The sequence below is a fragment of the Eriocheir sinensis genome, chromosome 36, assembly GCF_024679095.1.
Source record: "Eriocheir sinensis breed Jianghai 21 chromosome 36, ASM2467909v1, whole genome shotgun sequence".
Classification (NCBI taxonomy): Eukaryota; Metazoa; Arthropoda; class Malacostraca; order Decapoda; family Varunidae; genus Eriocheir; species Eriocheir sinensis.
Window position 1 is genome coordinate 2,551,522 of NC_066544.1, and position 27,973 is coordinate 2,579,494.

At 43.7% G+C, this 27,973-nt stretch overlaps 1 protein-coding gene across 1 annotated transcript in view; it reads left to right on the forward strand.

The window, feature by feature from the left end:
- The first annotated feature begins 5,194 nt into the window (after positions 1-5,194).
- The window catches only part of LOC127007973 (DNA mismatch repair protein Mlh3-like), an 81,334-nt gene continuing 58,555 nt past the window's right edge, over positions 5,195-27,973 (forward strand). Inside the window, exons 1-6 of the mRNA XM_050879517.1 lie at positions 5,195-5,372; positions 15,540-15,638; positions 22,554-22,681; positions 22,883-24,387; positions 25,686-25,814; positions 26,706-27,910. Coding sequence (XP_050735474.1) covers positions 5,355-5,372; positions 15,540-15,638; positions 22,554-22,681; positions 22,883-24,387; positions 25,686-25,814; positions 26,706-27,910 — 3,084 coding nt within the window. The 5' untranslated portion in view covers positions 5,195-5,354. The remainder of the gene's footprint in view (positions 5,373-15,539; positions 15,639-22,553; positions 22,682-22,882; positions 24,388-25,685; positions 25,815-26,705; positions 27,911-27,973) is intronic.

Genomic DNA, 27,973 nt, shown 5'->3' on the forward strand with positions numbered 1-27,973 from the left:
CGAAATACATGTCTCTTATCCATAATATGAAGGCGGAAAAACTTAAAAATAATGAAAAAGTGGTAAAGGTGGTGAAAAGGCATATTATACATACTCTACATACTGTTGTGCTGGAAGCTTCCCCCGACGTCCATGGGGCTCTAGAAGGCTCCGGGAAGAGCGAGCAGGGGGGCGGGGAGCAAAGCCTCGTGCGCTTTCAGGGCGCGGCCAGGCGCCAGGCGGGAAGTGTTGCCAACTCGCACATACTTTTGCTACATGTTCTTGTATGATCTAAAATATACTGTAACATTCTAGACTGTACCGTTCTGGATATATATAGGAGAAGAGGGCGAGAGGAGTCCAGTCCCAGTCATAGTAAGCTAGTGGTAAGTGAAGAGTCAGAGTGAAGTGTACTACTAAGGAAGAATATTAAACTACAGAAGTTGTGCAAAGTGTTTACATATCTCCCTCCCACGGAGTCTCCTGACGGCGACACGGAACCCAAGTAACACGTCCGGCATAACAATACACTATGTTAAAGGATGGGAGTTGATTGAGTAAACCTCGATCTCTTTGGAGTACTACCACATGCTGGAGAATCCGATGGGCGCTTGGGAGCCATGGTTAATTGGTGGTAAGTTGATAACACACTGAACGAATGGGGAGAGAGACGCTACCACAGCCGTGCGTGGGTAAAGAATGAGCGGCCTGGGTGGCGGTAAACACAGCGGGTGGCGGGAAACACCTAGTGACGCCTGGTGGCTGCATTACTGAACTAAATCAGCCGCGCCAAACTTGATTTTCTTGAAATCGTGTTATTTTAAGGAATCTGTGTAATATGAGGAAAAAAAACCATATTTTTTGACACCGTGCTATTTTGAATTCGTGCAATTAAAGTCGTGCAAATCAAGGACTCCCTGTATATGTATGTATATAAAAAAATAAAAAAAATCCTTTCATTATATATGACAGGATTAGTTATCCCTGCAAATTAAGTTGTAGAAAACTTATGTTAATAAAAGTTAAGAAAAAGTAAGCATCGATGGTAAACAGCAATATTTCTGCAGCTTTTTTACCATGTTTCTCACATTATTTATATTATTGTATACTATTAGCCAACACAACAACTGCCTAATTTAATTACTTATCCTTAGCAATCAAAAAAGTGCAAAATCTGACCATGAATAAGAATAAATAAGGGTTTTCTAGTACATTTTATACCGTGAGGGGAGGGTGAGTGTTAACCAGATGACGCACCGCAGTCATGACATCATCGATGACGTTTCAGTGAGCTATCCTTATAGTATATAATAGTTGCGTTTAACTAACGCGATATGTTCGATTTAACACGAGTTTCATCGATGACGTCACCGAGCGGAGACGCTGTCTCAGTCTGAAGCTAGCCGGCACTGTCAGTGGAATGTTTCTCTGGAATACTGTTATGCCGGACGTGTTACTTGGGTTCCGTGTCGCCGTCAGGAGACTCCGTGGGAGGGGGATATGTAAACACTTTGCACCGCTTCTGTAGTTTAATATTCTTCCTCAGTAGTACACTTCACTCTGACTCTTCACTTACCACTAGCTTACTATGACTGGAACTAGCCGCTCTCTCGCCCTCTTCTCCTATATATATCCAGAACAGTACAGTCTAGAATGTTACAGTATATTTTAGATCATACAAGAACATGTAGCTAAAGTATGTGCGAGTTGGCAACACTTCCCGCCTGGCGCTTGGCCGCGCCCCGCGGGGCCCGGACGAGGCTTTGCTCCCCGCCCCCCTGCTCGCTTCTCCTGGAGCCTTCTAGAGGCCTATGGACGCCGGGGGAAGCTTCCAGCACAACACTCTGTTCCCACTAGCACTCGTGTTGTTGTCGGGGCGTCACTGCACACGCATGCACACATGGCACGGCACTTAGCACGACTGGGTGTAAGGGCGCCTCTGCACTCGATGTTCGCGGGGCGAGAAGAGGTGCTGACGGGCGTCGGGGGCCACTGCGGAGGGAGTGCAGCTGCAGGAAACGCCAACGGTGATACCGATGCCGCGGGGGTAAGAAGGCGTCGGCAGGGATGCCGGGAGCCACAGCGACAGGGGACTGGTGAGGTGGCTAGTGAACTGGTGTGTCGGGCTGGCGTAGGAGGAAGGCGGCCGTGGGAGCTGCGTGCGGCAGGGAGAGGCTGAGGTACGGTGGTGAGTCGCCCGTAGGAGCGGGTGGCTGGACTGGGCGCCGTGGGCGGGGCAAGGTACAGCGGCGAAGGTGAGACAGCCGTAGGGGTGGCGTTGGAACGGCTGGCTGGGCCGGGCTGGGCTGGGCTTGGCGAGGTACTGGATCCTGCTGGCGTTGAGGTAGCCATGGGGAGGGGTGGGCAGGTACCGGTACCAGTACCGGTACCAGATTGCTCGGTACCGGTACCAGTTGCTCGGATTTATTTATTGGATTTATTGATAATTCTTCATGTCCGATTTTTTTTTTAGGTTGCTAATAAATATTGTTATTGTTATTAGACTATGATCGAGTACATCCATAATAACTATACATGCTATTTTTTTATCGAAAAAATAAATATTCACTTCATTCAGAGAGAGAGAGAGAGAGAGAGAGAGAGAGAGAGAGAGAGAGAGAGAGAGAGAGAGAGAGAGAGAGATCACCACTCAGTGAGTGGATATCTCGGTGATATGGGTACTCGACTACTCGATCATAGTCTAATAACACATAAAATATTTATTAGCAACCTAAAAAGAAAGAATCGGACATGAAGAATTATCCAGTAACTCAATAAATAAATCAAATAATAAAATAATGGCTGTGATGGAAACAGAAAGCAGGACAAAATGGTGGGAACTTGGGGAGACGGTCAGCGGGGCAGTGACTCAGCGTCTACAAACAGGGCCCATACCACAAGGAGGCGGGCGACCGCCGAGCGTCATTAAGATCCAAACGGTACCGGTACTAGCGGCAATGCGCAGTGCCGAGTGATCATGACGCTTCCCGGAACCCGAGTGATCATGAAGCTTCGCGGTACCAGGTACCGGTACCGGGTACCGGTACCTGGTACCGCGAAGAATCGATTCCTCGCGGTACCCGGTACCGGTACCTGGTACCGCGAAGCCTCATGATCACTTGGGTGCCGGGAAGCTTAATGATCACTCGGCACTGCGCATTGCCGCTAGTACCGGTACCGTTTGGATCTTAGTGACGCTCGGCGCTCCATGTGGTATGGGCCCTGTGTGTAGACGCTGAGTCACTGCCCCGCTGACCGTCTCCCCAAGTTCCCACCATTTTGTCCTGCTTTCCGTTTCCATCACAGCTCCCGTTTCCATTATTTTATTATTTTATTTATTTATTGGAGTTACTGGATAATTCTTCATGTCCGATTATTTTTCTTTTTTAGGTTGCTAATAAATATTGTTATTGTTATTAGACTATGATCGAGTACATCCATAATAACTATACATGCTATTTTTTCATAAAAAAAAAAAAATATTCACTTCATTCAGAGAGAGAGAGAAAGAAAGAGAGATTTACATAGATTTACATAGAAAATCAGACCACACAGACCCCTTGGTCCAGACTAGAAACCATGAACTAGCCGTGACCTGACACTGCCATGCCCCATCATAGCCAATGAGCTACCTGGCCCTGTTAAATCTGTAATCGAATACCCATAAAATCATGGTAAATCGCAATTAATATTACAATAAACTTATCAATAACCGTAATTTGTGGGCTGTTGATGCAAACCAGACGAAACCAACAAAACTAACCACTACCCTAAGCTGAAACTAAGAACTACTATAGTCATTGTAATTGGTAGAGAATTTAAGTGATGATTAATTTGTTACGCATCTTTATCTCCTTTCCTATTTAACCAACTGCTCTTCTTGTCATATTCTGTGGTCTGTCCTTAAACCTAAATGATTTTACATTAATCAGAAGGCTCCTAAACGTAGCATTTCTACTCTAGTTAATATTAAGTTGAAGGAGAGAGAGAGAGTTTTATTTACAGGAAATTTATTTGGGAATTTCATCAGAAGTCATTAAGAAAAAAAAAACTCCTTCGGGTACCGGTACCGGTACTAACGGTACTTGAGTTTTCGGTACTGGTACTACAGGTACTCAAATTAACGGTACTTGCCCATCCCTAGCCATAGGTCACGTGGTGACTCGTGAGGGCCGGAAGGTAGGGCCGGGTGGGCAGGTACCGGTACCAGCTTAGTGACGAGATTTTCTATTCTCTTTTTTCTATTACTCTCTCGGTCCCACACGTCCTTCTGCGTGTATCGAAACACACTAGAAAGTAATCACAACAAGGAGAGGGTATTCCCCGGCTGCCTGTGATTGAACCCGCGACCAGCGTGACGGGAGAGCCACTCCTTACCGAGTCGGCCAAAGAGGTACCCCACTGGCTAAGTGGGTTATGGGAGGCTCGTTCATCAGGCCGTCGCCGCACCACACCAGTACCGGTACTAACGGTACCAGCTAAACGGTACGGTACCGGTACCAGATTGTTCGGTACCGGTACCAGATTGCTCGGATTTATTTATTGGATTTATTGATAATTCTTCATGTCCGATTTTTTTTTAGGTTGCTACTAAATATTGTTATTGTTATTAGACTATGATCGAGTACATCCATAATAACTATACATGCTATTTTTTTTATCCAAAAAATAAATATTCACTTCATTCAGAGAGAGAGAGAGAGAGAGAGAGAGAGAGAGAGAGAGAGAGAGAGAGAGAGAGATTACCACTCAGTGAGTGAGTGTTTATTGTGGTGTGTATTACGTGTTTCAGGTTATTCCACAGAGATTGATTGATAGTTATTGTTTCAGGTATTCTGAGGTATACAACAAAGGAGACGGGATCGAGGAACCTATATATATATATATATATATATATATATATATATATATATATATATATATATATATATATCTGCCATCCCAACCCCCATTTGCAGGGTCTGTTAAGAAAAGTCAAGGCTGTGGGCAGTTATATATAGGTTTTGTTTGAGCACTTTGAGTAGCAGTTAAGGCACAAATCAGATCTTAAAAGTGAACATTAAGGGTTTTTAGATATATCTAATGAAATAGGAGAGTTCAATTAAATAATCTGGATTGGTTATTGATGAGTAAATAGTTGATCAGTTAAATTTGAAGTCGAATAGGGTTCTTAGGGCGAAATCACGAAAACTGATGGTGGGTGCCGTTGCAAAGACTTCTCCTTGAAACTACAACATCGGCCTTCGGGTCGGGTAGTTCAGGCTTGAAACACTCCAGAAGTGTAAATAACTTGTTTTCATTTTATCGTTTAGCACGGGTCCAAGAGGAGCGTCAAGCAGTGAAATGACGTTGTGAAGTAAAATTTTGTGAAGGCCATGGTCTCAGGTGGGCAGGTCAGTGCTGGCAGACTTTTTATTATTTTCTAATTTGTCATGTTGACGGGGTAAAAAGGCAGTTATTTAGGATGGTGCAGTGCAGCAAGAAATTGCTTCTGAAAAATTACAAACAACTCCAGTATAGGGCCAGATGAACTTTTCCCCAGGGTAATAAAGGAATGTGAAACTGAAATCAGTGGGCAGTTAACAGAAGTATTTAGGAAGTCGCTATACACAGGGGTGGTGCCTGTTTCATGGAGGCAGGCACACGTTATTCCAGTATTTAAGAAGGGTGACAAATCTTCTATGGAAAACTATAGGTCGATTAGTTTGACGTCAGTTATAGGTAAAATGATTGACTCAATAATAGCTGATAATATTAGGGACCAAATTGACAGACATTATTTAATTCACGACTCACAGCATGGGTTTATTAAAGGAAAGTCGTGCCTCACTAATCTTTTATCCTTTTACAATAGAGTATACGAGGCAGCTGACAATGATGAGAGCTATGATGAAGTTTATCTTGATTTGGACAATTTACCGTTTCACCCAACCAATGATTTTCTGACGTGGTTCATGTTTTTCTGGTGATAGATTTAGTAAATTGCACGATTTTGTACTTCATTTCCTTCGCAAATGTCTACTTTTTGAATTATACCTCTTTTCAAGTTATGCCTATCCCCTGCCCTAAACAATCTTGGGGACCTGTGGGAACACAGGGTTTTTGGGTGGGGGAGCATAAAATCGACTAATGCGCATTTCAAATGAGGTCGAGAAATCAACAGAATCACATTAGAACACCAGTGAAAAGGCATAGCCTACATTTGTTTTCATGAGAGCGGTGCAGGCGGCCATTAGAAGGAAAGCAGTGTTGCCAACGATCCGCTAGGGGTGAGCAATGTCGCCAACGATTCGCTGCATAAGCGAGCATAGGTAAGTGAGCAGTGTTGCCAACGACTCGCTACATTTAGCGGATTTAGCGGTGAGGAGCATTGCCATTTCGTTTTTTACAACAAAGGAAACAGCTCAGTGGCAAAAAATAAAATGGAAACAATCATTTAAAAAATAACGCGAATCACTGCTCCTATAAATAGGGTTCACAAGACTAGCCAGCGGTAGCAATATATATTCCTTCCAGTAATGGTAAGGGATTATATATTGTTTGAAAGGGCGGGGGGGTTGGGCCTTGGTTAAGAGATGGGACGAAGGGGGCGATGTTAGATAATTAGGTCGCAAGGTTCGGCTGGAATAATTTAAATATGCTCACCCACTAGGACCCTCCGAATTCTCAGTGGTCCCCCAAGATTGTAAAGTTCAGTTGGAATAATTTAAATATGCTCCCCCACCAGACTGCACCAGGGGGAGGGGGGGTCCAGGGCAAGCCCCTTGGTTAGGAGGGGGTCGAGGCGGCCCCTCAGTTAGCTAGGTCGAAGTTGGTTGGAATAATTTAAATATGCTCCCCACCAGACCACACCGGGAGGCGGGGTCCAGGGGCAAGCCCCTTGGTTGGGAGGGCGAGGGGCAAAGCCCCCCTCAGTTAGCTAGGTTGTAAAGTTCGGTTGGAATAATTTAAATATGCTCCCCCACCAGAACCCCCTGAATTCTCACGGGTCCTCCAAGAGCTTCCCTTGGTTAAGAGGGGGGTCGAGGGGAGCTTCGCTCCCCCCACAGTTAGAGGTTAGGTTATGTAAAGTTGGGTTGGAGTAGTTCAAATATATTCGACATTCGCTGTAGGCCATTGGAATACCCAGCGCGGGACGGAGTGGGGGGGCAGTGGTGGGATGAAGCAGTAGTTGTAAAGAAATACCGTGTTTGGTGTTTCGAAACTGCGGTCCATTCGAGCAGTAAGATAGTGTTTGCCAGTCAGTTTAAAGATGGCCACGGTGTGTGCTGGTTGTACGGACAACTACTGGGAATTTATTAATCAATTTAATCCAGACGACGAAGTCATGGTGTCCTTCCTTTAAAAGTATGGTGCCCAAACTGTAAACTTTCCTGTAGTTATAGGGAGGAGAGGCAGCAGCAGCAGTAGCGCCACAAAAACATCAACATATGGCCAGTAAGGTAATGCCGTTGTTGTGGTTTTCATTTCCTGAACTTGGCGAAAGCAACGATTTTCTTGTGTTTTTTATTTTTTTCTGGTGATACATGTAGTGAGTTGAATGATTTTGTACCTCATTTCCGTCGCAAATGTCTACTTTTCGTGTTATGCCTCTTTTCAAGTTTTGCCTATCCCATCTAGGAAAGTTAGAAATCTTCGGCCAGGGTATTTCAATAACGATTTTCCCAGAAAAACTCACCCTTGTGATATGAAGCACTTCGTTGGCAATACTGCTGACCTGCCAGTGGCCGCAGCCATCTTTGCTAAATGTAGCAAATCGTTGGCAACACTGCTCACCCATAGCGGATCGTTGGCAACACTGCTTACATCAAGATGGCCGCCTCCGCCCCTCATTCAAAACAATGTAGGCTATGCCTTTTCACTGGTGTTCTAATGTGATTCTGTTGATTTCTCGACCTCATTTGAAATGTGCATTAGTCGATTTTATGCTCCCCCACTCAAAAACCCTGTGTTCCCACAGGTCCCCAAGATCGTTTAGGGCAGGGGATAGGCATAACTTGAAAAGAGGCATAACTCGAAAAGCAGACATTTGTGACGGAAATGAGGTACAAAATCGTGCAATTCACTAAATCTATCACTAGAAAAACATGAACCACGTCAGAAAATCGTTGGTTGGGTGAAACGGCAAATTAACCCTTGATTTTAGTAAGGCCTTCGATAAGGTACCTCACCAGAGACTGTCAAATAAAGTCAGGGTTCATGGAATAAGAGGGAAGGTATTTGATTGGATGAAGGCGTGGATTAGCGACAGGAAACAGAGGGTTACCATTAACGGTAAAAAATCCGAATGGGATAATGTTACCAGTGGGGTTCCTCAAAGTTCAGTTTTAGGCCCGCTTTTATTCATTATCTACATCAATGACATAGACAATGGGATAACTAGTGACATAGGTAAATTTGCAGATGACACCAAAATAGGATGCACTATTAGGACAGGGGAGGATGCTAGAGCACTGCCAGCTTGGTCTGAGAAATGGCAGATGAATTTTAACATCACCAAGTGTAGCATACTTAGTGTAGGAACACGCAATTCATTACACAGGTATAGTTTAGACTCCACAGTGCTAGGCAGATCAGAATGTGAAAGGGATTTGTGAGTGTTAGTGAACTCTGACCTAAAACTAAGGAAGCAATGTATTAATGCGAGGAATAGGGCTAACAGGGTATTAGGCTTAATTAACAGGACTGTAACCAACAGGAGTGCAGAGGTCATCCTCAGACTCTATTTAGCGTTAGTTAGGCCACACTTAGATTATGCTGTCCAGTTTTGGTGCCCACACTACAGAATGAACATCAACTTGCTAGAATCAGTTCAGAGGAGGATGACCAAGATGATTCAGGGGCTGAGGAACCTCCCATATCAAAATAGGCTGAAACATCTAAACTTATATTCACTAGAAAGACAAAGAGTGTGGGGAGATCTGATAGAAGTACAGTAATCCCTCGCCATATTGCGGTTCACTTATCGTGGTCTCGCTGTATCGCAGATTTTAAAATTGTAAATATTTAGTTTCGTATCGGGGATTTTTCACTATATCACGGAATTTTGCGGTATTGAGGTATTTTAATATTATATTGTTTTACTTATTTTGCAGTAAAAGAAGCATTTTCTATCCCCGAAAAATTGTCACCAATATAAAAAAATTAAGAACATATTGAAATAATATTAAATTGAAATACAATACATAGTGCACAGCAGATGAGTAGACAAAGACTCGCACGTATGTAAAACACAGCTACGGCCGCTTCCGCTTGAGCTAGTTTGCCCACATGTGATTGTACACGGCACACTATTGGCTGATGTATGGGAAGCGACCAACCAGAGCACTGTGTTCTGTATCCTGGGCGCTGATTGGCTCAGCGACCGAAGCATTTGTTGGTTCGTCAGTGGTTAGCTCGAAGACAAATGGAGAGTGTGTTACAGCTTGGTACCGTTAAATGCTCGAGAAGTTGGCAGTGAGGACCCAGACAGGATGAGGCAATGACTACACTTGAACAAGAGTAAAGTCCTAAACTTGCTCAAAATGATTACTCCAAGCTTATCTAGTTTCGTGGAACTCTTTGCGGTACTGGAATAAACACGTGGAGAGCTACTAAATCGAACAGCTGATACGCTCTTCTTCTTCTTGTGACCACAACTTATCGACCACATGAGTAACCGACATGTTGGTGACTGAATTTCTGACTAGAATTTCGATGAGTTTCCCATGAAATATAGCCGACTTTGAATCTCTCGAGAAACTAGTGGTTGTGCGACCTTGTTCACACGGGCTGAGGCGAGATTCACAGAGATATGCGTGCTTCTTTAAATAATATATATATAAAATATAATATATAAATTATATAAATAATAAAATAAATATAAGGTCGCTACTTCGCGGATTTTCGCCTATCGCAGGGTGTTCTGGAACCTAACCCCCGCGATAAACGAGGGATTACTGTATTCAAATGGGTCAAGGGTTACAACAAAGGCGATATAAGTAAAGTACTGAGAATTAGCCAGCAGGATAGAACACGCAGTAATGGATTTAAATGAAAAAAGTATAGATTTAGGAGAGATATAGGCAAGCATTGGTTTAGTAATAGGGTAGTGGGGGAATGGAATAGACTCTGCAATCACATAGTTAGTGCAGGGACGATAGCTTGTTTTAAGAGTAGACTGGATAGGTACGTGGACGAGGATGACAGGTGGCAGTGAGGTGTGGGTGCAGTAAGGAGACAGGGTACTGGAACGTATGCCCGTACCGAAGGTAAACGAGGATCAAGCCTCTACCTGTAACCCCTGAAACTACATCTCACCCATCGTGAGTAATGGGGGGGATTCTGGAGCTGCCCTGTGTAGGCCACTCGGCCTCTTGCAGTTTCCCTATGTTCTTATGTTCTTATGTTCTTATCCCTTGTTAGGAGGGGATGCTATATTTGGTTAGAATAAAATAAGGGGTTGAGAGGAGGCAAAGCCCACCCTTTCCCTCGTTAGATGGTGACATTAGCTTTGGTTGGATTTATTAAATAATTAATTACTCCTGGTGAGGTATATATGGGAGGTGAGGAGGGTGCTGTAGCCCTCCATAGACCCTTCCCATTACCTCATTAACTGTTTCCCTATTGTCTCATCTACACCAGAGAGTAGTTCAGCATGCTCTCAAAAGACAGATCCTCTCTCTATCCACACCACACTACATTCGCAACAACACTCACACCTTTTCCCAAAATTCAAAATTCAATATGGCGGACCATAACAGAGCCTCGGAGTCCCCGCCTGGGGGGGGGGACCACAAATTCCCCCAGTGAGGACTCCCGTTCTGGCTGCCGACCTGAGAGGTGTCTTGATAACTCCTCGAACCTTTTTCTTATCAATTTCTGCAACATTCGCGGTCTTCGTTCTAATTTTCATTCTGTGGAACACCATCTCTCCTCCTCTAAACCTCACCTCTTCCTCACCGAAACACAGGTTTCTGAGGCTACTGACAGCAATCTCTACTCTGTTCCCTCCTACTATCTCTATCCTCAATTTCACTCCAAAGCTGGATGTTGTGTCTACGAACGCAACGACATCACTTGCTCTCATGCCCACGACCTTGACTTCTGAATTTTCCACCATCTGGCTAAGACTTCATTATCATTCTATTACTAAATACATCTGTGCTGTTTATCTTTCACCTAATTCTACTAACTATGTAAAATTCTTTGACTACCTGAACTCTAAAGTGAAGCACATCTTGACCCACTCTCCCTTTGCTGAAATCTCCATCCTAGGAGATTTCAATGTTCACCACCAGCTTTGGCTTTCATCCTCTTTCACTGACCAGCCTGGTGAACAAGCCTACAACTTTGCTCTCCTCAATGACCTAGAGCAGTTGGTTCAGCACCCTACACGTATTCCCGACCGTCTTGGAGACCGGCCCAACATACTAGACCTCTTCCTTACCTCTAATCCTTCTGCTTACTCTGTCAAACTGTTCTCTCTGTTGGGCTTCTCCAATCACAACCTTATTTCTGTATTCTGTCCTATCACTCCTGTACACCCTCTGGACCCACCGAAGAGGCGATGCTTCAGGTATTTTGCTTCAGCTCGGTGGGACGACCTGAGGATGTACTTTTCCGATTTCCCGTGGAATGATTACTGCTTCCAGGATAGAGACCCCTCTGTGTGTGTCCAGCGCATCACAGAGGTGATTGTCTCAGGAATGGAGGCATACATTGCACGTACTTTCTCTACTCCCCATGCTAAAAAAAAGCCTTGGTTTAATCACGCTTGTTCTTGTGCTGTCAAAGATAGAGAGGCAGCTCACAAAAGGTACCAGAGCCTTCAAACTCCCGCTAACCATGACCTTTACATTTCCGCCCGGAATTGTGCCAAATCTATTCTTCGACTTACCAAAAACTCTTTTATCCATAGCAAATGTCAACACCTTGCTTTCTCTAATTCTTCCAGAGACTTCTGGCACTTAGCCAAAAATATCTCCTCCAATTTCACTTCTTCCTCTTTCCCGCCTCTTCGTAACCCAGACGGCAGCACTGCCGTCTCTTCTATTTCTAAGGCTGAGCTCTTCGCTCAAACTTTCTGTAACAGCTCCACTCTGGACGATTCTGGGCATATTCCTCTTACTCATCCCCCCTCTGACTCCTTTATGCCTGTTATTAACCCTAGAACGCTAACCATGGGTATGAGGTACCCGAAGCGAATGACGTCATTGCCATTGTGTATGGTTCCGGTGCTCTGAGGGTACCCACCTCCTCAGTAGCTTCATGTGCCCGCTTGACAGTGTAGGGGAAGGTCACGTTGTCTCGCTCTCTCTGCTCACCTTTGTTGTAGGCCTACATTCGGGTGCGGCATACCCATGGTTGGTGATACAGGGTGTTGTACATGTCCCTAGGATATTGTTTACATTTTTTAGTGATCACCTGTGCAGTGGATCACAGGACCTGGGAGGCCATACAAGAAGTTTGGAAGCCATCGGATGATAATTTTTTTTATGAAATTTTTTTTTTTAAATTTTTGAACATTTTTCCTATTTTTAGTAACATTTTTCAGTACCTGATTTTCATACCAAAACAATACGTTTTTCAGTTCTTCTTAATGTTAAGTCAAGATACAAAGTTTGAAGTCCCTTCATGTAACTTTATTCCATTAAAACTTTACATTTAATTTTTTTTTTTTTTTTTTTTCAAAATCGGGTATGATGTACCCATGGTTAGTAGTGGTGTGACTTTTTCTAAGGTTAGTGTTCTAGGGTTAAGATTCTTCCAAATGATGTTTTCTATGCCCTCTCTGGCCTCAACTCTCAGAAGGCTTATGGACCTGATGGAGTGCCTCCTATTGTCCTTAAAAACTGTGCTTCCATGCTGACACCCTGCCTGGTCAAACTCTTTCGCCTCTGCCTATCAGCATCTACCTTTCCTTCCTGCTGGAAGTACGCCTTCTTACAGCCTGTGCCTAAGAAGGGTGACCGTTCCAATCCCTCAAACTACTGCCCTATAGCTTAACTTTCCCGTCTATCTAAAGCTTTTGAATCAATCCTTAACCGGAAGATTCAAAAGCACCTTTCCACTTCTAACCTTCTATCTGATCGCCAGTATGGGTTTCGCAAGGGGCGTTCTACTGGCGATCTTCTTGCTCTCTTAACTGACTCTTGGTCATCCTTTCTTAGCCATTTCGTTGAAACTTTCTCAGTTGCACTAGACATATCGAAAGCCTTCGATAGAGTCCGGCACAAGTCTTTGCTTTCTAAACTGCCCTCTTTCGGATTCTATCCTTCTCTCTGTTCCTGTATCTCCAGTTTCCTTTCCGGGCGTTCTATCTCTGCTGTGGTAGACGGTCACTGTTCTTCTCATAACCCTATTAACAGTGGTGTTCCACAGGAATTACATGACTCCAGGCTGAAGGCTGCAGAACGCTTAACCTCAGACTTTACTATCATTTCCGATTGGGGTAAAAGGAACCTTGTCTTTCAATGCCTCAAAAACCCAATTTCTCCACCTATCAACTTGACACAATCTTCCAAACACCTATCCCCTACTCTTCAACAACACTTTGCTGTCACCATCTTCAACACTAAACATCCTCAGTCTATCCTTAACTCAAAATCTTAACTGGAAACTTCACATCTCGTCTCTCACTAAATCAGCTTCCTCGAAGTTGGGCGTTCTGTATCGTCTCCGCTAGTTCTTCTCCCCCGCACAGTTGCTATCCATATACAGGGGCATTGCCTGCCCTCGTATGGAGTATGCATCTCAAGTGGGGGGGGGGGCTCCACTCACACAGCTGTCTTGGACAGAGTGGAGTCTAAGGCTCTTCGTCTCATCAGCTCTCCTCCTCTTACTGATAGTCTTCTACCTCTTAATTTCCGCCACCATGTTGCCTCTCTTTCTATCTTCTATCGATATTTTCATGCTGACTGCTCTTCTGAACTTGCTAACTGCATGCCTCCCCCCCTCTCGCGGCCCCGCTGCATGCGACTTTCTACTCATGCTCATCCCTATACTGTCCAAACCCCTTATGCAAAGAGTTAACCAGCATCTTCACTCTTTCATCCCTCACGCTGGTAAATTCTGGAACAATCTTCCTTCTTCTGTATTTCCTCCTGCCTACGACTTGAACTCTTTCAAGAGAAGGGTATCTGGACACCTCTCCTCCTGAAATTGACCTCTCTTTCGGCCACCTCTTTGGATTCTTTTTGTGAGCAGCGAGTAGCGGGCTTTTTTTTTGTTGTTTACTTTTTTGTGCCCTTGAGCTGTCTCCTTTGTTGTAAAAAAAAAAAAAAAAAACAAGAAAACCTGAGAAGATATGCTTCATGCTGCACCATTGTCTATGGAGGTTGAGGTGGTGTCTCAACTCAAGTGGCAGCAGAATCTACTTTCCTCATGGTTTTGTGAAGGCTTAACCTGGTAGCAGCGACGGGCCTAATTTGTGGCTTTACCGTGTAACAGCAGCAGGCCAAATTTGTGCCATGATATAAACCCCCCCAAAAAAGATGATGCATAAACTGATACAAATGCTTTGATATGTATTATGAAATGGTTTGTGTGAGTGATGATTTTTACTCATTTTTCTCGCTCAAGGGACCATTGAGAAACATGATCCCCGCTGCTACTGGGTTAAGTGGTTTATTTTTCTCATTTCTGCATAGTGTGAGGACAAAACTTTTATTTCTGGTTAATTTTAATGTGTGTATTATTAATTTGTTATTTCTTTATCAGACATCACTAGTTTTTGAAAGGCAGATGGATGAAGAAGGGAAATTGTAAAACTAGTGATTTCAGTGGTGAATAGGTAGCTTATTGATTGAAAACACATCAAAGCCGACCAGAAATAAACAGCTTCATACACTATTGTGAGACAGGTGAAGCTATAGATATTTACCAAATGCTGAAGCAAGGAGCATATGCTATAGCTGTGCAGGGCCTTGGTGCTCATCTCTGTCTCATTGGCCCTTGAGCCTGTGGTGGGTGAGAACAAATATTCCTGTAACACAGGGCAAGTGTAACATTTGGGTTACCACAACTTACCTTCCCCAGGTTAAAGACCTAGGCATATACATTAGTATGGATGTGACATTTACTCACCATTACCACAAAATAAGAAAAATGGCAAGAAAAATTAGCAATTGGATCCTACAAACATTCAGAACAAGAAAAGCCACTATTAATACCAGGGGTGTGGAGTCGGCTACTTTTGGCTGGAGTGAGTCAGTAAAAATACCTCCAACTCCGACTCCTTTACGTAATCATTTACCATGTCCCGTTGTTGTTTTTTTTTTTTTACATGCTGCCTATAATGCCTGTAGGATTTTTTGAGCGGCCTCTTTGGTGATCCCAGCCCGTTACTGCCATGATATATGACTGCTAGGCCAGTTTTGCCACTTTGTGGGGAATTCCCACAAATTTGTGGGAGAAATTAGCTTCTGTGGGGGCTCTTGTGACCAGGCAGCAGGCACACGTGAAACATTTCATGCTTCTAGATTACATAGGACTCTGAAAAGCTGGAGGAAGGTTTTGAGACCATGTTTTAGGAAAAATTGCACCAAATAATATATTAACTAGTTTTTGCTTCATTGCAGACTATGTCGGCCAAGATCCTCCCTCTCCCTGAGGCGGTGCGCTCTCAGCTGAGGTCAGGAGTTGCTATCACTTCAGTGGCCCAATGTGTTGAAGAACTGGTAAGGCGATAGCACTTATGGAGCTTTCAGATTACACTGTTTAAACATCAACTTAGAGGAGAAATTTATACTCCTTGCTCACAACAGCTATTAACCCTTAAATGCAAACAATACAGTCATCCCTCAAATAGTACAGTTTCCAATAGTTCAGTTTCGGTTTTATATGGATTGTCATGGAAGATCTTTTAGGATTTTTAAATTTCCTGCTCGTTGGGAAATTTAAAAATCCTAAAAAATCTGCTTAGAAAATCCACATAAAACCAAAACCGATCTATTGGAAACTGTACTATTTGAGGGACGACTGTATTTTTGTAACGTGAATGCAAACTACGGGTGAATTTAACCCCCTTTTAGGAAAACAATAAAAAATATTTACACTTTTTTATTTAATCTAATACAACAGTATGAAACTAGATATCTCACTTAATTTGCATACAAAATGAAAACACTGTACCAAGAAAATTAATCTTCATTTTTGTTTATTCAAAAAGTTGGTTAAAAAGGAAGATATTTTTATAGATTTTTTTTCTCATAACATAACGCAGTAAATCTTGCCACGAAAGGACATTAGCTATATTGAAGATTATCTTTGGTCCTTCAAGGATCATGCCAGTTGCCTCACTTTTCTTCACAGACCATCCTAGCCTGAAATGTCACTTATAAATGTCATCACCACTCCAATGCAAACATTGGGTGAATTTAATCACAATCGTAAATAACACAAAAATTGTTGGAGACAGAAAACGTGCTTTGTCTCTCATGTCAAGACCCTGGGGGAAACTGAGAACTTGTGGAAGGACAACTGCATAGCTGTCCATACTACGCAACACAGGGAAAGATAACGCACAGGAGTAAATTTTGGGTTAATCAAGGTTACATATGGTTAGATTCAGTTAGACATTATTGCTCAGTAAATAGGTCACCATTGCAAATAACTACCTGGACATTGTCAAAAATAATTTCAGGTGCAAAATCAATTACAAAATAACATGGCATTATTTAAACTGTTACTCAGTGATTAATTTCAATGTGTTGAAGTTAGAGGAACTGGTGGTTAGTATAACTGAAAAGTGGAAAGTGCGTTTTATATATTTAAATTGCTTCATCTAAAAAAAATTGAAACTATAATCTTAAGCGTAAAGAAAGATAAAAGGATGAAAATGCACCCATATCTAGGGTAAGGTGGGGTAAGTTGCCCCCCTTAACCCTTAGATTACGGCGATCGTATATATAAGTGCGCTACCACACACCCCACCCATACGGGGATCATATATATAATCATCACACTCTACGCTCCCTACATTTCAAATATACTGCCAGTTCTTGACTCAGAAGAATGGTGGATGCATCTGGCATCCGTACACATTCTCATTCATCTCAGCGCGCGCCCTACCAAAGGCCACAGATCATTTTCCACTTTTGTTCAGTATACATCTGGCATGTCTCGTGACACGTCAAACAGTTCCTCTGGTCCGGGCGGAAGTAGAGCACAGGCGAATCAAGGTGACAGTGACTCTGATGACTGCTATGGTAGTGACATTGAGAGAGAGAGAGAGAGAGAGAGAGAGAGAGAGAGAGAGAGAGAGAGAGAGAGAGAGAGAGTGGGGTGCTTCCACTCGACAGGTCACGGCCACGAGAAAATGAGCAATATTTTCGACTGTCATAATTTTTTTATTATTATTAGGAGAGAAGTTTTATTACACCACCATATATACTAGATGAATATACAATTATTGCAAAGACACCATTTCCACCTCTTTTAAATGTCTAAATTTTCCTCGTGCACACCATCCAGAGAAATATATTGCCACCCGTACTTTAAGGGTTAAGAGAGATTGCCTGTTGTAGCCACATTTTTTGTAATAGAATTTTAAAAAAAAGTTCTGTTGAAAGCTTAGGTTTAGGTCTATCTATGGTATATATTATATCCATTCCTTATGATTTACACCTTATTATAATGACAATTTATAATTTCTGCCTTAAAAGAAAGAAAATGGGAAAAGAGAACGGGTTCTTTTGAAGTGGCAGCTGGAGGGGCCTCCCTATGATTGACTGACGGTTTTGTGAATATGCTTGTGATTCGCTGCAAGGCCAATGACGTCATCAACCAATCAGCGGCCTCGCTGACTTAGTGTGCCTCTAACTGACATCTAAAGTTTGCTTTGTGAATCTGACGCTAACGTCGGTAGCTAAATCAATAGTGCTTAGTTATGTTAGTTCGTAGTTATTGAGTATGTTTGTGAATTCGGGCCCAGGTGCTTCAGACGCGTGACGCTGCAGCAGGAGTTGCCAACTAGGACCGCTTGCTGCAGCCCGGTTTGGAGAGGTGGAGCGCCTCCGTGCTGTGATGACGTCATCAGCAAATATGGCAGCCCAAACAAACCTATATAAGTGCTTCCTTTGCATTTCACCTCTCTGTGCCACCATAACCCCTGCAGCTTCCTTTTCATCCTCTGTTGCAATGAGCTCGTCAGCCAGAACAGCTAGTGATGCATGCTTAAACATCGTCAGGAAGATCAGTGGACGCCATTTTGCTGCCAGAACAGCTAGTAAACATCATCAGGAAGATCAGCGGACACCATTTTGCTGCCAGTGAGAGGCCACTTACATGGCAATGACGAGGTTTAACTGAGAGGCACACAAAAGCGTTTGATAGAGGGGTCCGGGTGGTCTGGGCGCCTGGTGTGTTTGATAGAGCGACTCAGGCTGCACCGGGCACCCAGACCACCTGGACCCCTCTATCAAACGCTTTTGTACGCCTCTCAGTTAAGCCTCGTCGTTGCCATGGTAACGGCGTCTCACTGGCAGCAAAATGGCGACCGCTGATCTTTCTGACGACGTTTACTAGCTGTTCTGGCAGCAAAATGGCGTTCGCTGGTCTTCCTGACGACGTTTAAACATGCATCACTAGCTGTTCTGGCTGACAAGCTCCTTGCAACAGAGAATGAAAAGAAAGCTGCAGGGGTTATGGTGGCACAGAGAGGTGAAATACAATGGAAGCACTTATATGTGTTTGTGCCGTGCATCATGGCGGCTTGTGCCGTGCATCATGGCGGCTTGTGCCGTGCATCATGGCGGCTTGTGCTGCGCATCATGGCGGCTTGTGCTGTGCATCATGGCGGCTTGTGCCGTGCATCATGGCGGCTTGTGCTGCGCATCATGGCGGCTTGTGCTGTGCATCATGGTGGCTTGTGCTGCGCATCATGGCGGCTTGTGCTGTGCATCATGGCGGCTTGTGCTGCGCATCATGGCGGCTTGTGCTGTGCATCATGGCGGCTTGTGCTGTGCATCATGGCGGCTTGTGCTGTGCATCATGGCGGCTTGTGCCGTGCATCATGGCGGCTTGTGCTGTGCATCATGGTGGCTTGTGCCGTGCATCATGGCGGCTTGTGCTGTGCATCATGGTGGCTTGTGCTGTGCATCATGGTGGCTTGTGCCGTGCATCATGGCGGCTTGTGCCGTGCATCATGGCGGCTTGTGCTGTGCATCATGGTGGCTTGTGCCGTGCATCATGGCGGCTTGTGCTGTGCATCATGGCAGCTTGTGCCGTGCATCATGGCGGCTTGTGCTGTGCATCATGGCAGCTTGTGCTGTGCATCATGGCGGCTTGTGCTGTGCATCATGGCAGCTTGTGCCGTGCATCATGGCGGCTTGTGCCGTGCGTCATGGCTGCTTGTGCCGCCCATCATGGCGGCTTGTGCTGCGCATCATGGCGGCTTGTGCCGCGCATCATGGCGGCTTGTGCCGCGCATCTTGGCGGCTTGGCGCAATTTTCAAAATTCAGTCGTGGTGGCTGCTCGCGCTAACTGAGGCTTTTGCGCTAATTAATTATTTTCTTGGTTGATGGTGGCTCGCGCTAATTGCGCTTCGCGCTAACTGATCTCACGCTAAGTGGGGATCTACTGTATATATATTTGTGTAGGTGGGGAGCAACCCTTCTTTTATACAAGTTTTGTTAAAAATAATGCTGTAATGGCAGTTCACCCATTCTTTATTTAATTTTTCATATCTTCTCACACACACACACACACACACACACACATATATATATATATATATATATATATATATATATATATATATATATATATATATATATATATATATATATATATCTATATATATATTGTACCCTCTCGCGTCTCGCGCTTGCTTCATTCCGAAGGTATGGCGCTAAACTCAAGGATCGCGAAACTCGAGGTATTGAAATCCATGAAAAGCGCTTATTGGTTCTGACCCGTGGAAAATAGACTTTTTCTGACTTTACTCCCTTGTTATCACAATTTTTTTGACTTTACTCTCTTGTTATCTCAAAATACGTACCTTGTCAATAGGCAGAAAATGGGAAGTGAGAACAGGTCGTTCTGAAGCCGCAGTTGAAGGCGGCTGTCTTACAATTGGCTGGCAGTTCTGAAAACATGCTTGTGATCCACGTGGTGTCGTCTGCTAAAGTAAAGGCGGTCGCTCGTGGTCACCCATGGGACAGTTGGACAAACCTATATTTTTCTGGTAGTTTTCTGTGTGTTATGAAATAATCTGCTAACTCTTTCTGTTAAAAATCATGAAATCACTAATATCATGATTGACTTTTCAATGCCTATTGAACATAAACCGCTGCCGCAAAATAGCTTGCAGAGAGGTGCAACTTGTTTACAGTTTCCATATTTCCCTCACCGCTCACAAAGATCACAAGCGGACAGACTAGAACAAAACCAGGCAAATTAATACTTTTAATGCTGTGTATTCCCACAGCGCGCATGCGTGGTGGACAGCAGAATGACTAATTTCATCGGGGAGATATTTCTCGGCCAGTGTAGTGGACCTTCTTCTTTTGACCTGTAACGCTTTGTATCGCTTCTTAGGTCCTCCTCCTCCACACTTTTATACTTCACAACATGCACTTAGGGACGCTTTCACAGTCATTTTGTTTGTTTTGATCATTACCAATGGCGGCGGTCGCTGCTCTAGTATTTCTACGTGAAACTGGCCGATGGGGTAGTGGCGGCTGCGGGGTTAGCCTAGCCCCGCACTTACCACACACTCTCAACATCTCTCGCTTCATCTGCAGCCGCCACTACCCCATCGGCCAGTTTCACATGAAATACTAAGCAGCGATCAAAACAAACAACAGAGCTCAGCCAATCATAAGGCTTCATCTGTGGCTTTAAAACGACCCGTTCCTGTTTTCTTCATTGCTTACTACTTGATTAACAAGATAAGAGAACACCCCGTGCTGGGGAACCACAGTCCAAAAAACTTTTTTCTCGAGTTTATGAAAATTATAGATCTCCCAGTGATGTTTTCCTCTTCTTCTTCTACTTTTGACCTGTAATGCATGGCAGCGACAGTGAAAAGTAACAGTGGAAGATAGCAAAAGGGCATATTAAACCAAAATCAGGGAAAGAAAAGAACAGAAAAACACCTAAGTTCAGGGTGAAGTGTATAAGTGTGCACTGTTAAGTAAATAAGGGGCGCTTTCACTGTCACAGTTTGTTTTTATCGTTACCAATGGCGGCGATCGCCGCTATAGTTTTCCACATGAAATTAGCCTATGGGGCAGTGGTGGCTGCAGAGAAAGCGACAGGTGTTGAGAGTGTGTGGTAAGGTGCGGGGCGAGGCTATCTCCGCAGCCGCCACGAGGTGCCGTTGTAAAGGCAATACCTCCGACACCATCACATCACATCACTACATTGGTCAGTTTCACGTGGAAATACTAGAGCGGCGATCGCTGCCATAGGTAACGATCAATACAAACAAAATGACTGAAAGCAGCCCTAAGTGCATGTTGTGAAGTATAAAAGTGTGGAGAAGGAGGACCTAAGAAGCGATACAAAGCATTACAGGTCAAAAGAAGAAGAAGAAGGTCCACTATACACTGGCCGGTGTTGCAAGAAGTATCTTCCTGGTGAAATTAGTCATTTTGCTGTATACCACACATGCGCACTGTGGGAATACACAGCATTAAAAGTGTTAATTTGCCTGGATTTGTTCTTTTTTGTCCGCTTGTGGTCTTTGTGAGCGGTGAGGGAAATAAGGAAGCAGTAAGCAAACTGAACCCCTCTGCGAGCTATTTTGCGATTGCGGCGGCAGTTTACGTTCAATAGGCATTGACAAGTCAATCATGATGTTAGTGATTTGATGATATATAACAAATAGCAGATTATACCATAACACACAGAAAACTACCAGAAGCTATAGGTTTGTCCAACTGTACCACAGGTGACCGCGAGCAACCACCCTTACATTAGCAGACGACACCACGTGGATCACAAGCGTGTATTCAGAACTGCTAGCCAATTGTAAGGCAGCCGCCTTCAACTGCGGCTTCAGAACGACCCGTTCTCACTTCCCATTTTCTGCCTATTACCAAGGTACGTATTTTGAGATAACGATAGTAAAGTCGAAAAAAATTGTGATAACAAGGGAGTCAAGTCCAAAATAAAAGTATTTTCTTCCACGGGCCGGAACCAATAAGCGCTTTTTCATGTATTTCATTACCTCGAGTTTCACGATCCTCGAGTTTAGCGCTATACCTTCAGAATGAAGCAAGCGCGAAACTCGAGAGGGTACTGTAGGTAAATACAACTAGGTAAATACACACACACACACACACACACACACACACACACACTTCTTACACTACTCTGATAGCTCGGTGGATAAGTCTCTGGCCTGGCAGGCTGAGGTTCAAGCCCTATTCAGGCCAAGATTTTTCTGCTGACAAGGAGTGGTTACTGTTCCTCCTTGAGCAAGAGGGATGGAGTGTGTTGTGTGTTAAGGTCCCAGCAGTACCCAGAGATCAACTACAATGAGCTTGGCTCGCTCTAATCAGGATGGTATTTGCTGGCGATGATGAGTCCAGCTCATGATCAGGCCTTGGTGAATTACACACACATGTATGTGTCTTTGTGGCAGGTGTTAAACAGTCTTGATGCTGGTGCCACCTGTGTTGCAGTGAGGGTGGACCTGTCCATCTTCAGGATCCAGGTGGTTGACAATGGTTCAGGTGTGCCACAGACAGACCTCAAGTACCTGGGTAGAAGGTGAGATGAATGTTATATGTTTTTAAATGTTAGTTATTAAAAAATTCCATTGGACTGTGCTAAAACAAAAAGTCATTATGATAATAGTGTGTTTCATGTGTTATATATTTTTATAGATAAGTAATGATAACACATATGGGACATGAAATATCCTCAAAATATCCAAAGATTTTAAACAGCATTGTTTTGTGTTGTCTCCAGACATGCCACCAGCAAATGCCACACCCTGAAGGACCTCAACAACCACCTATCTCACTTTGGCTTTCGTGGGGAGGCCCTGGCCAGCATCATCAATCTCTCTGCTGTTGTTGACATCACAACCCACACCAGAGGCTCATCTCAGACTTTCACCAAGCTCTTCACTTATGGGAAGGAGAAATCAGTTGATACCTCCAAGACAAACAGACCAAGCATTGGTACCACTATCACCATCCAAGACTTCATGTATAACATGCCTGTGCGGAGGAAACTCATCATGGAAGCCATTGACCTGGAAAGCATGAGGATGCGCCTGGAGAGCTTTGCCTTAATGCACTCCAAAGTGGCCTTCAGTTTGAGGAATGATCGTAATGGTAACATGATAATTCAGACCAAAAAGTCTAGTAGCACTATGGGCACCTTTATGCAGTTGTTTGGAGAAGAGAGGGCCCAGGGGCTTGCTGAAGTACACCACTCTGTCAGTCCATTCACTGTGTCAGGGTACATTGGCACACAACCACACCTTACCAAGGCACTCCAATTTGTGTATGTTAACAAGAGGTTAATTCTGAGGACTAAGATTCACAAAATGGTCAATGACTTACTGTCAAGAAGCTCCATTATCAGTACGAGATTACACCCCAGCAGTGTGGGCCCAGTCAAAAACCCTTCCAGTCCTCCAAAGGGCATGAAGCTGTATGGAATCTTTGTGCTGAATATTGAATGCTCCTATAGTGAGTATGACATCTGCCTTGACCCATCAAAAACACTAGTGGAGTTCAAAGAGTGGGATCAGCTCCTTCTCTGCATTGAGGAGCTGATACTCAAATTTGCCAGTGAGGAGAACCTTGGGATATCACTTGATGAGAGATACAGGAGATCAGGGAAAGAACGGGAGGAAGGAGAAGAAGAGGAAGAAGAAATAAGCTTATCTCAAGGTAGTCAGTCTTCCCTTCAGCAGTTTAGTATGAAGAGAAGCTGTGAGGATGGTGAGGTGTTAGGATCATCAAAGCAGAAGTATGGTCGTACACTAAACACACAAGACAACCTCCTGGCAGTCCACTCAATGATGGTGAAGCGGATAAGGATAGAAACCAAGGAATCAGAAGTACCAACTGAAGAGAAAAGTAGCACTAATGAACTGGATAATGATGGAAAAGCAACAGAAGAATGCAGTAAGGATAAAGTTGGCAGAGATATGCCGAAGGAGACTGAAGACTCGCCATTAGGTACACTGAGGAAGAAAACCCCAAAAAACTATTGTGAAGTCTCAAGTGATGATGAGAGTAAAGCAAGCAAAAGCCCTCAAACACTCAGCAAAGACAGTGAATATAGTAGTCCACAGTGTGTTGAAGTTACATTTGAGGAAATCGAAAGGACACCAGTTGAAGAACAAGACATGCATCATTCTCATTTTGAAGTGCCCAGTAAAGAAAACAATATATTAAAGGGTAAGAATGTCATAGAAGGCAGTGAAAGAGATGAAGTTGTTTCTATTGCATCAAAAAGGAGGGGATAAAGAGTGTTTTAGAGGAGTTCAAGAAAGTACTGGAGGAGGTTAATGAAAAAGACACTAGCACGGAGAGTGACTTGGACTTAGCTCTTGCCCTTACTGAGAACTCCCAGGTTGAGTGTAGGGGCAGGGAGAGAATGCAACAAAATAATAATAGCCTGAGTACACTGGAAGAATTCATGGACTTCCACAACAGAGAACAGGAGAAGAGCATTCAAAATGGGTTCCATACTCCTGAGGGGGATATGACAAGAACTCCAACCTCACCTCCCCCACTAAAATCCCCTCTCCAGTCCTCACCCTCTTCCCCTGCAATGAATGGTGTCCTCACACTTGAAGTGCTTTCTGAGAGGATAGAACAGTCTCCAACAGTTTTCAAAAGCAAAAGAGTATGTGATACTGAAGCAAGAAAAAGAACATGTGACTTTGGCAATGATGAATTTGAGGAAAAAAGTGCTACAGAAATCTGTGAAAGTGAATGTTGGAGTGAGAAAAAAATGTCCTTGAGTAAATCTCTTGGTGAAAAGCTTAAAATGCATCAGAACAAGTCTAAAACTATCTCTTCCCTTCATGAAAAATTTGGTTTCAGTAAGACTGATGCATCCCAGAGTAAGGAAGAAATTCATTCCTCAATGAGCAATAAACTTGCTAGAGGAGGTGGAAGCAGCTCAGGTCATGGAGACAGCAGTGTTGTGGCACTCATGGAATGTCCCAGACCCAACACAGATTCAGCTAAACATAAAGGTGGATGTAGAAAAAGGATGGATGAGGAGGTGGGAATCAGTGCTCTGGGGTCTGTTGATTGTCTGCAAATCAATGAACACACAGCCAAATCTGAAGGTAGAAGAAGGGTTGGCAGAGATATAGATGATAATTTTGTTGAACCCGATGACTCTCCTCAAACTAACTCATACACTGGTAAAACAGAGGACAGGGGTGATGGGGAGTGTCCAAATACAAGTTTTAAATTTAGACCAGTGATTACAAGAACGTTCCAGGAAGTTGATGCATGTTTATCATATGTGCAGTCTTGTAGGGAGACTGTACATGTGGATATGAACTTGGATAACCAAGGTGTAGTTGATGTCCAATGCAGTGGTGGTGAAGGAGATCAGAATTCAGTTCCAAGTAGTCCATCAGTGTACAATAGTAGTAGGAACATTGCAGGTGATGATGGTGAGGGTGGTGATGATAGGAAGGGTGGCAGTATAACCATCAATAGTCAGTGTGCCATTGCTTGTAGCCAGCATACCACTCCACCAAGGAAAAGTAGTGCCTTGCTTCACATTGCAGAGAGCTATACATCAACACCTGATGCCAGCCCTGAGAAGCCCAACACCCCCCTCAAGGTACCCAAATGTATAACTTTTGAGGACATCATGGCATGTCCACAGAATATTTCTCTGCAGAATCATCGGGGAGGTGAACAACTTAACTCAAGAGTAACATCGATACCTTTGAATTTTATACCCAAATGTGTGACTTGTGGGTCAAGAAAATTAAATGAAGAGGAAAGTAGGCTGTGGAACAGTTATGGAGGGTAAAGCTTCACAGTTATTAAGTGAACCAATGATAAGTAATGATTCATTTGAAATGAATGGTTCTCATAATAAATTTCAGTGTAGAAGAGATTACCATAAAGAAATGTACATTGCTTGTAAAAAACATGATTTGAACAATTCATCAGAAAAAGAAGGAAGAAATTTCAAAGATTCAGGAAATACTTTGGCCTTCAAACTACTTCAGGCAGTGTACCCATCACACAATCTTTTGAGGTGAATTATTCTTTGACTCAGCATAGACCTCAGGATAGGGAACAGGAGGATGAGGATCTCCATCATCTACCAGCATCACAGGGGTTCACTCCTCCAAAGACTAAATCTGGATTTGTGCCCAAACAGAGTGCCAGTATAGATGAATCTTTTGTACCCAACTGTTCTTCACATGCTCAGGTGACAAGAAGTGATGAAGTCTTTCATGATACTGTAAAACCTAGAGAATTGGCAAGAGATAACTGAAAACCAAGAACCAGGCTCCATAATGTTGATCCCTCATAGTCAAACCAGCCAAGAGGAAATATATCTTGAAAATACATTGTCATTACCTTCTCAAGTGATTATGGAAAATGACCCAATAAATATTAATGTTGGGCAGCAGCCTTCATCATCTGATAAAAGAGCACTTCAAACTCAATCTCAGGTAATGTCACATGAAGGAGTGGCCCTTAGTGAAGAGGCAAAGGGTAGAGGAAAGGTAACCTCTGAACCAGAGTTAATATCAGCTGATCACACATCTCCAAACCCTCTATCTGAGTCCTCCACTTCTCCCAGCTGACTCTCCCTGATGATGGGAACAATGAGCCCTCCCATGGTACATCCCTCAGCCTTGACATACTGCCAGCTATACTCACAGATTCTTTAAGTATTCCTTCATCCATGAGTGGGGATATAGGGGCTGAGAGTAAAAAGATTTCTTCATGTGTTATTAATTTTCAAGTTAATCAAACTAAGTACAAAAATTTGAGTATTGAAGCAGGTGTAGATGAAACCAAGGGTTTGCACAGTAGTGGACTTACTATGCAAGCTACTACTGAAACAGGACATGTTTTAGGAGACTGTGAGAATGTAGTACTTGAGCCTACAAGTAAACTTGCCTCACAATTACCACCTCAGGCACAATCTGTTGATGTAATTTCCAGTACTGAAAACTCCAACTCTGTACAGGACATATCACCACTTAAAGCTTCTAGTTCTTGGGAAGAAGGCAGTAACACTGACAGTTCAATTAATAAAGAATCTGGCCATTGCAAGAATCTCACTCTCAGGGAGTTGTCACACCAGAATGCCTCAGAACAGATGGAGATGCAGATACCCCCTCATGGTTGCCAGTGGAGAGAGACAGTGGACAAAGATGGAAGAACAGTGTATGTGAACCTCCAGACTGGCAACTCTTCTTATGAGCCTCCAGAGTTGAAGGACCCACCAGAGTGGACCAGCAGTCAGCCACTTGGAGCCAGACTTCCTAGAGTACCTCTAACTCATGAGCCTTGGTACATCCCCAGGGGCAAGGCACATAGGGAGAGGGACAGTTTCACCCTCAGCCATGGGTTTAAAGAGTTCATGTCATGGAAGAAAACAATAGAAATGAGGAAGGAGAGTGCAAACCAGGTATTTCCTAATAAAAAAAGAAACTCATCTGAAGATGGAGGGACAAAAAACACAGCTTTAAGCATGTCTCAAGAGGTTCAGGAGGCCATTGAGACCTTGATGGAAGAGTGTGAGGCAGACGACTCCGTGAAATGGTTAGAAAAGCCAGAAGCCTGTCTCCGTGAACCAGCACAGCCATTGGAGGTGGCTCAGATCTGCCAAATGTGGGAGCCACCAGACTTTGCAATGGATGCAGAGGTGTTGAATTCTGGGCCTGATGCTGCAACAGCCCCAAGGAGTGTTGCTGGGGTGAGAGTGTACAACATGGTCCACCCATACAGGTTCTCTCGGGACATGCTTCCGTCTTGCAAGGTGAGGAGTTACTTAATTTACTCAAGAATTTCTATCCAGACTGTTTTTATTTTGTTTTGCATA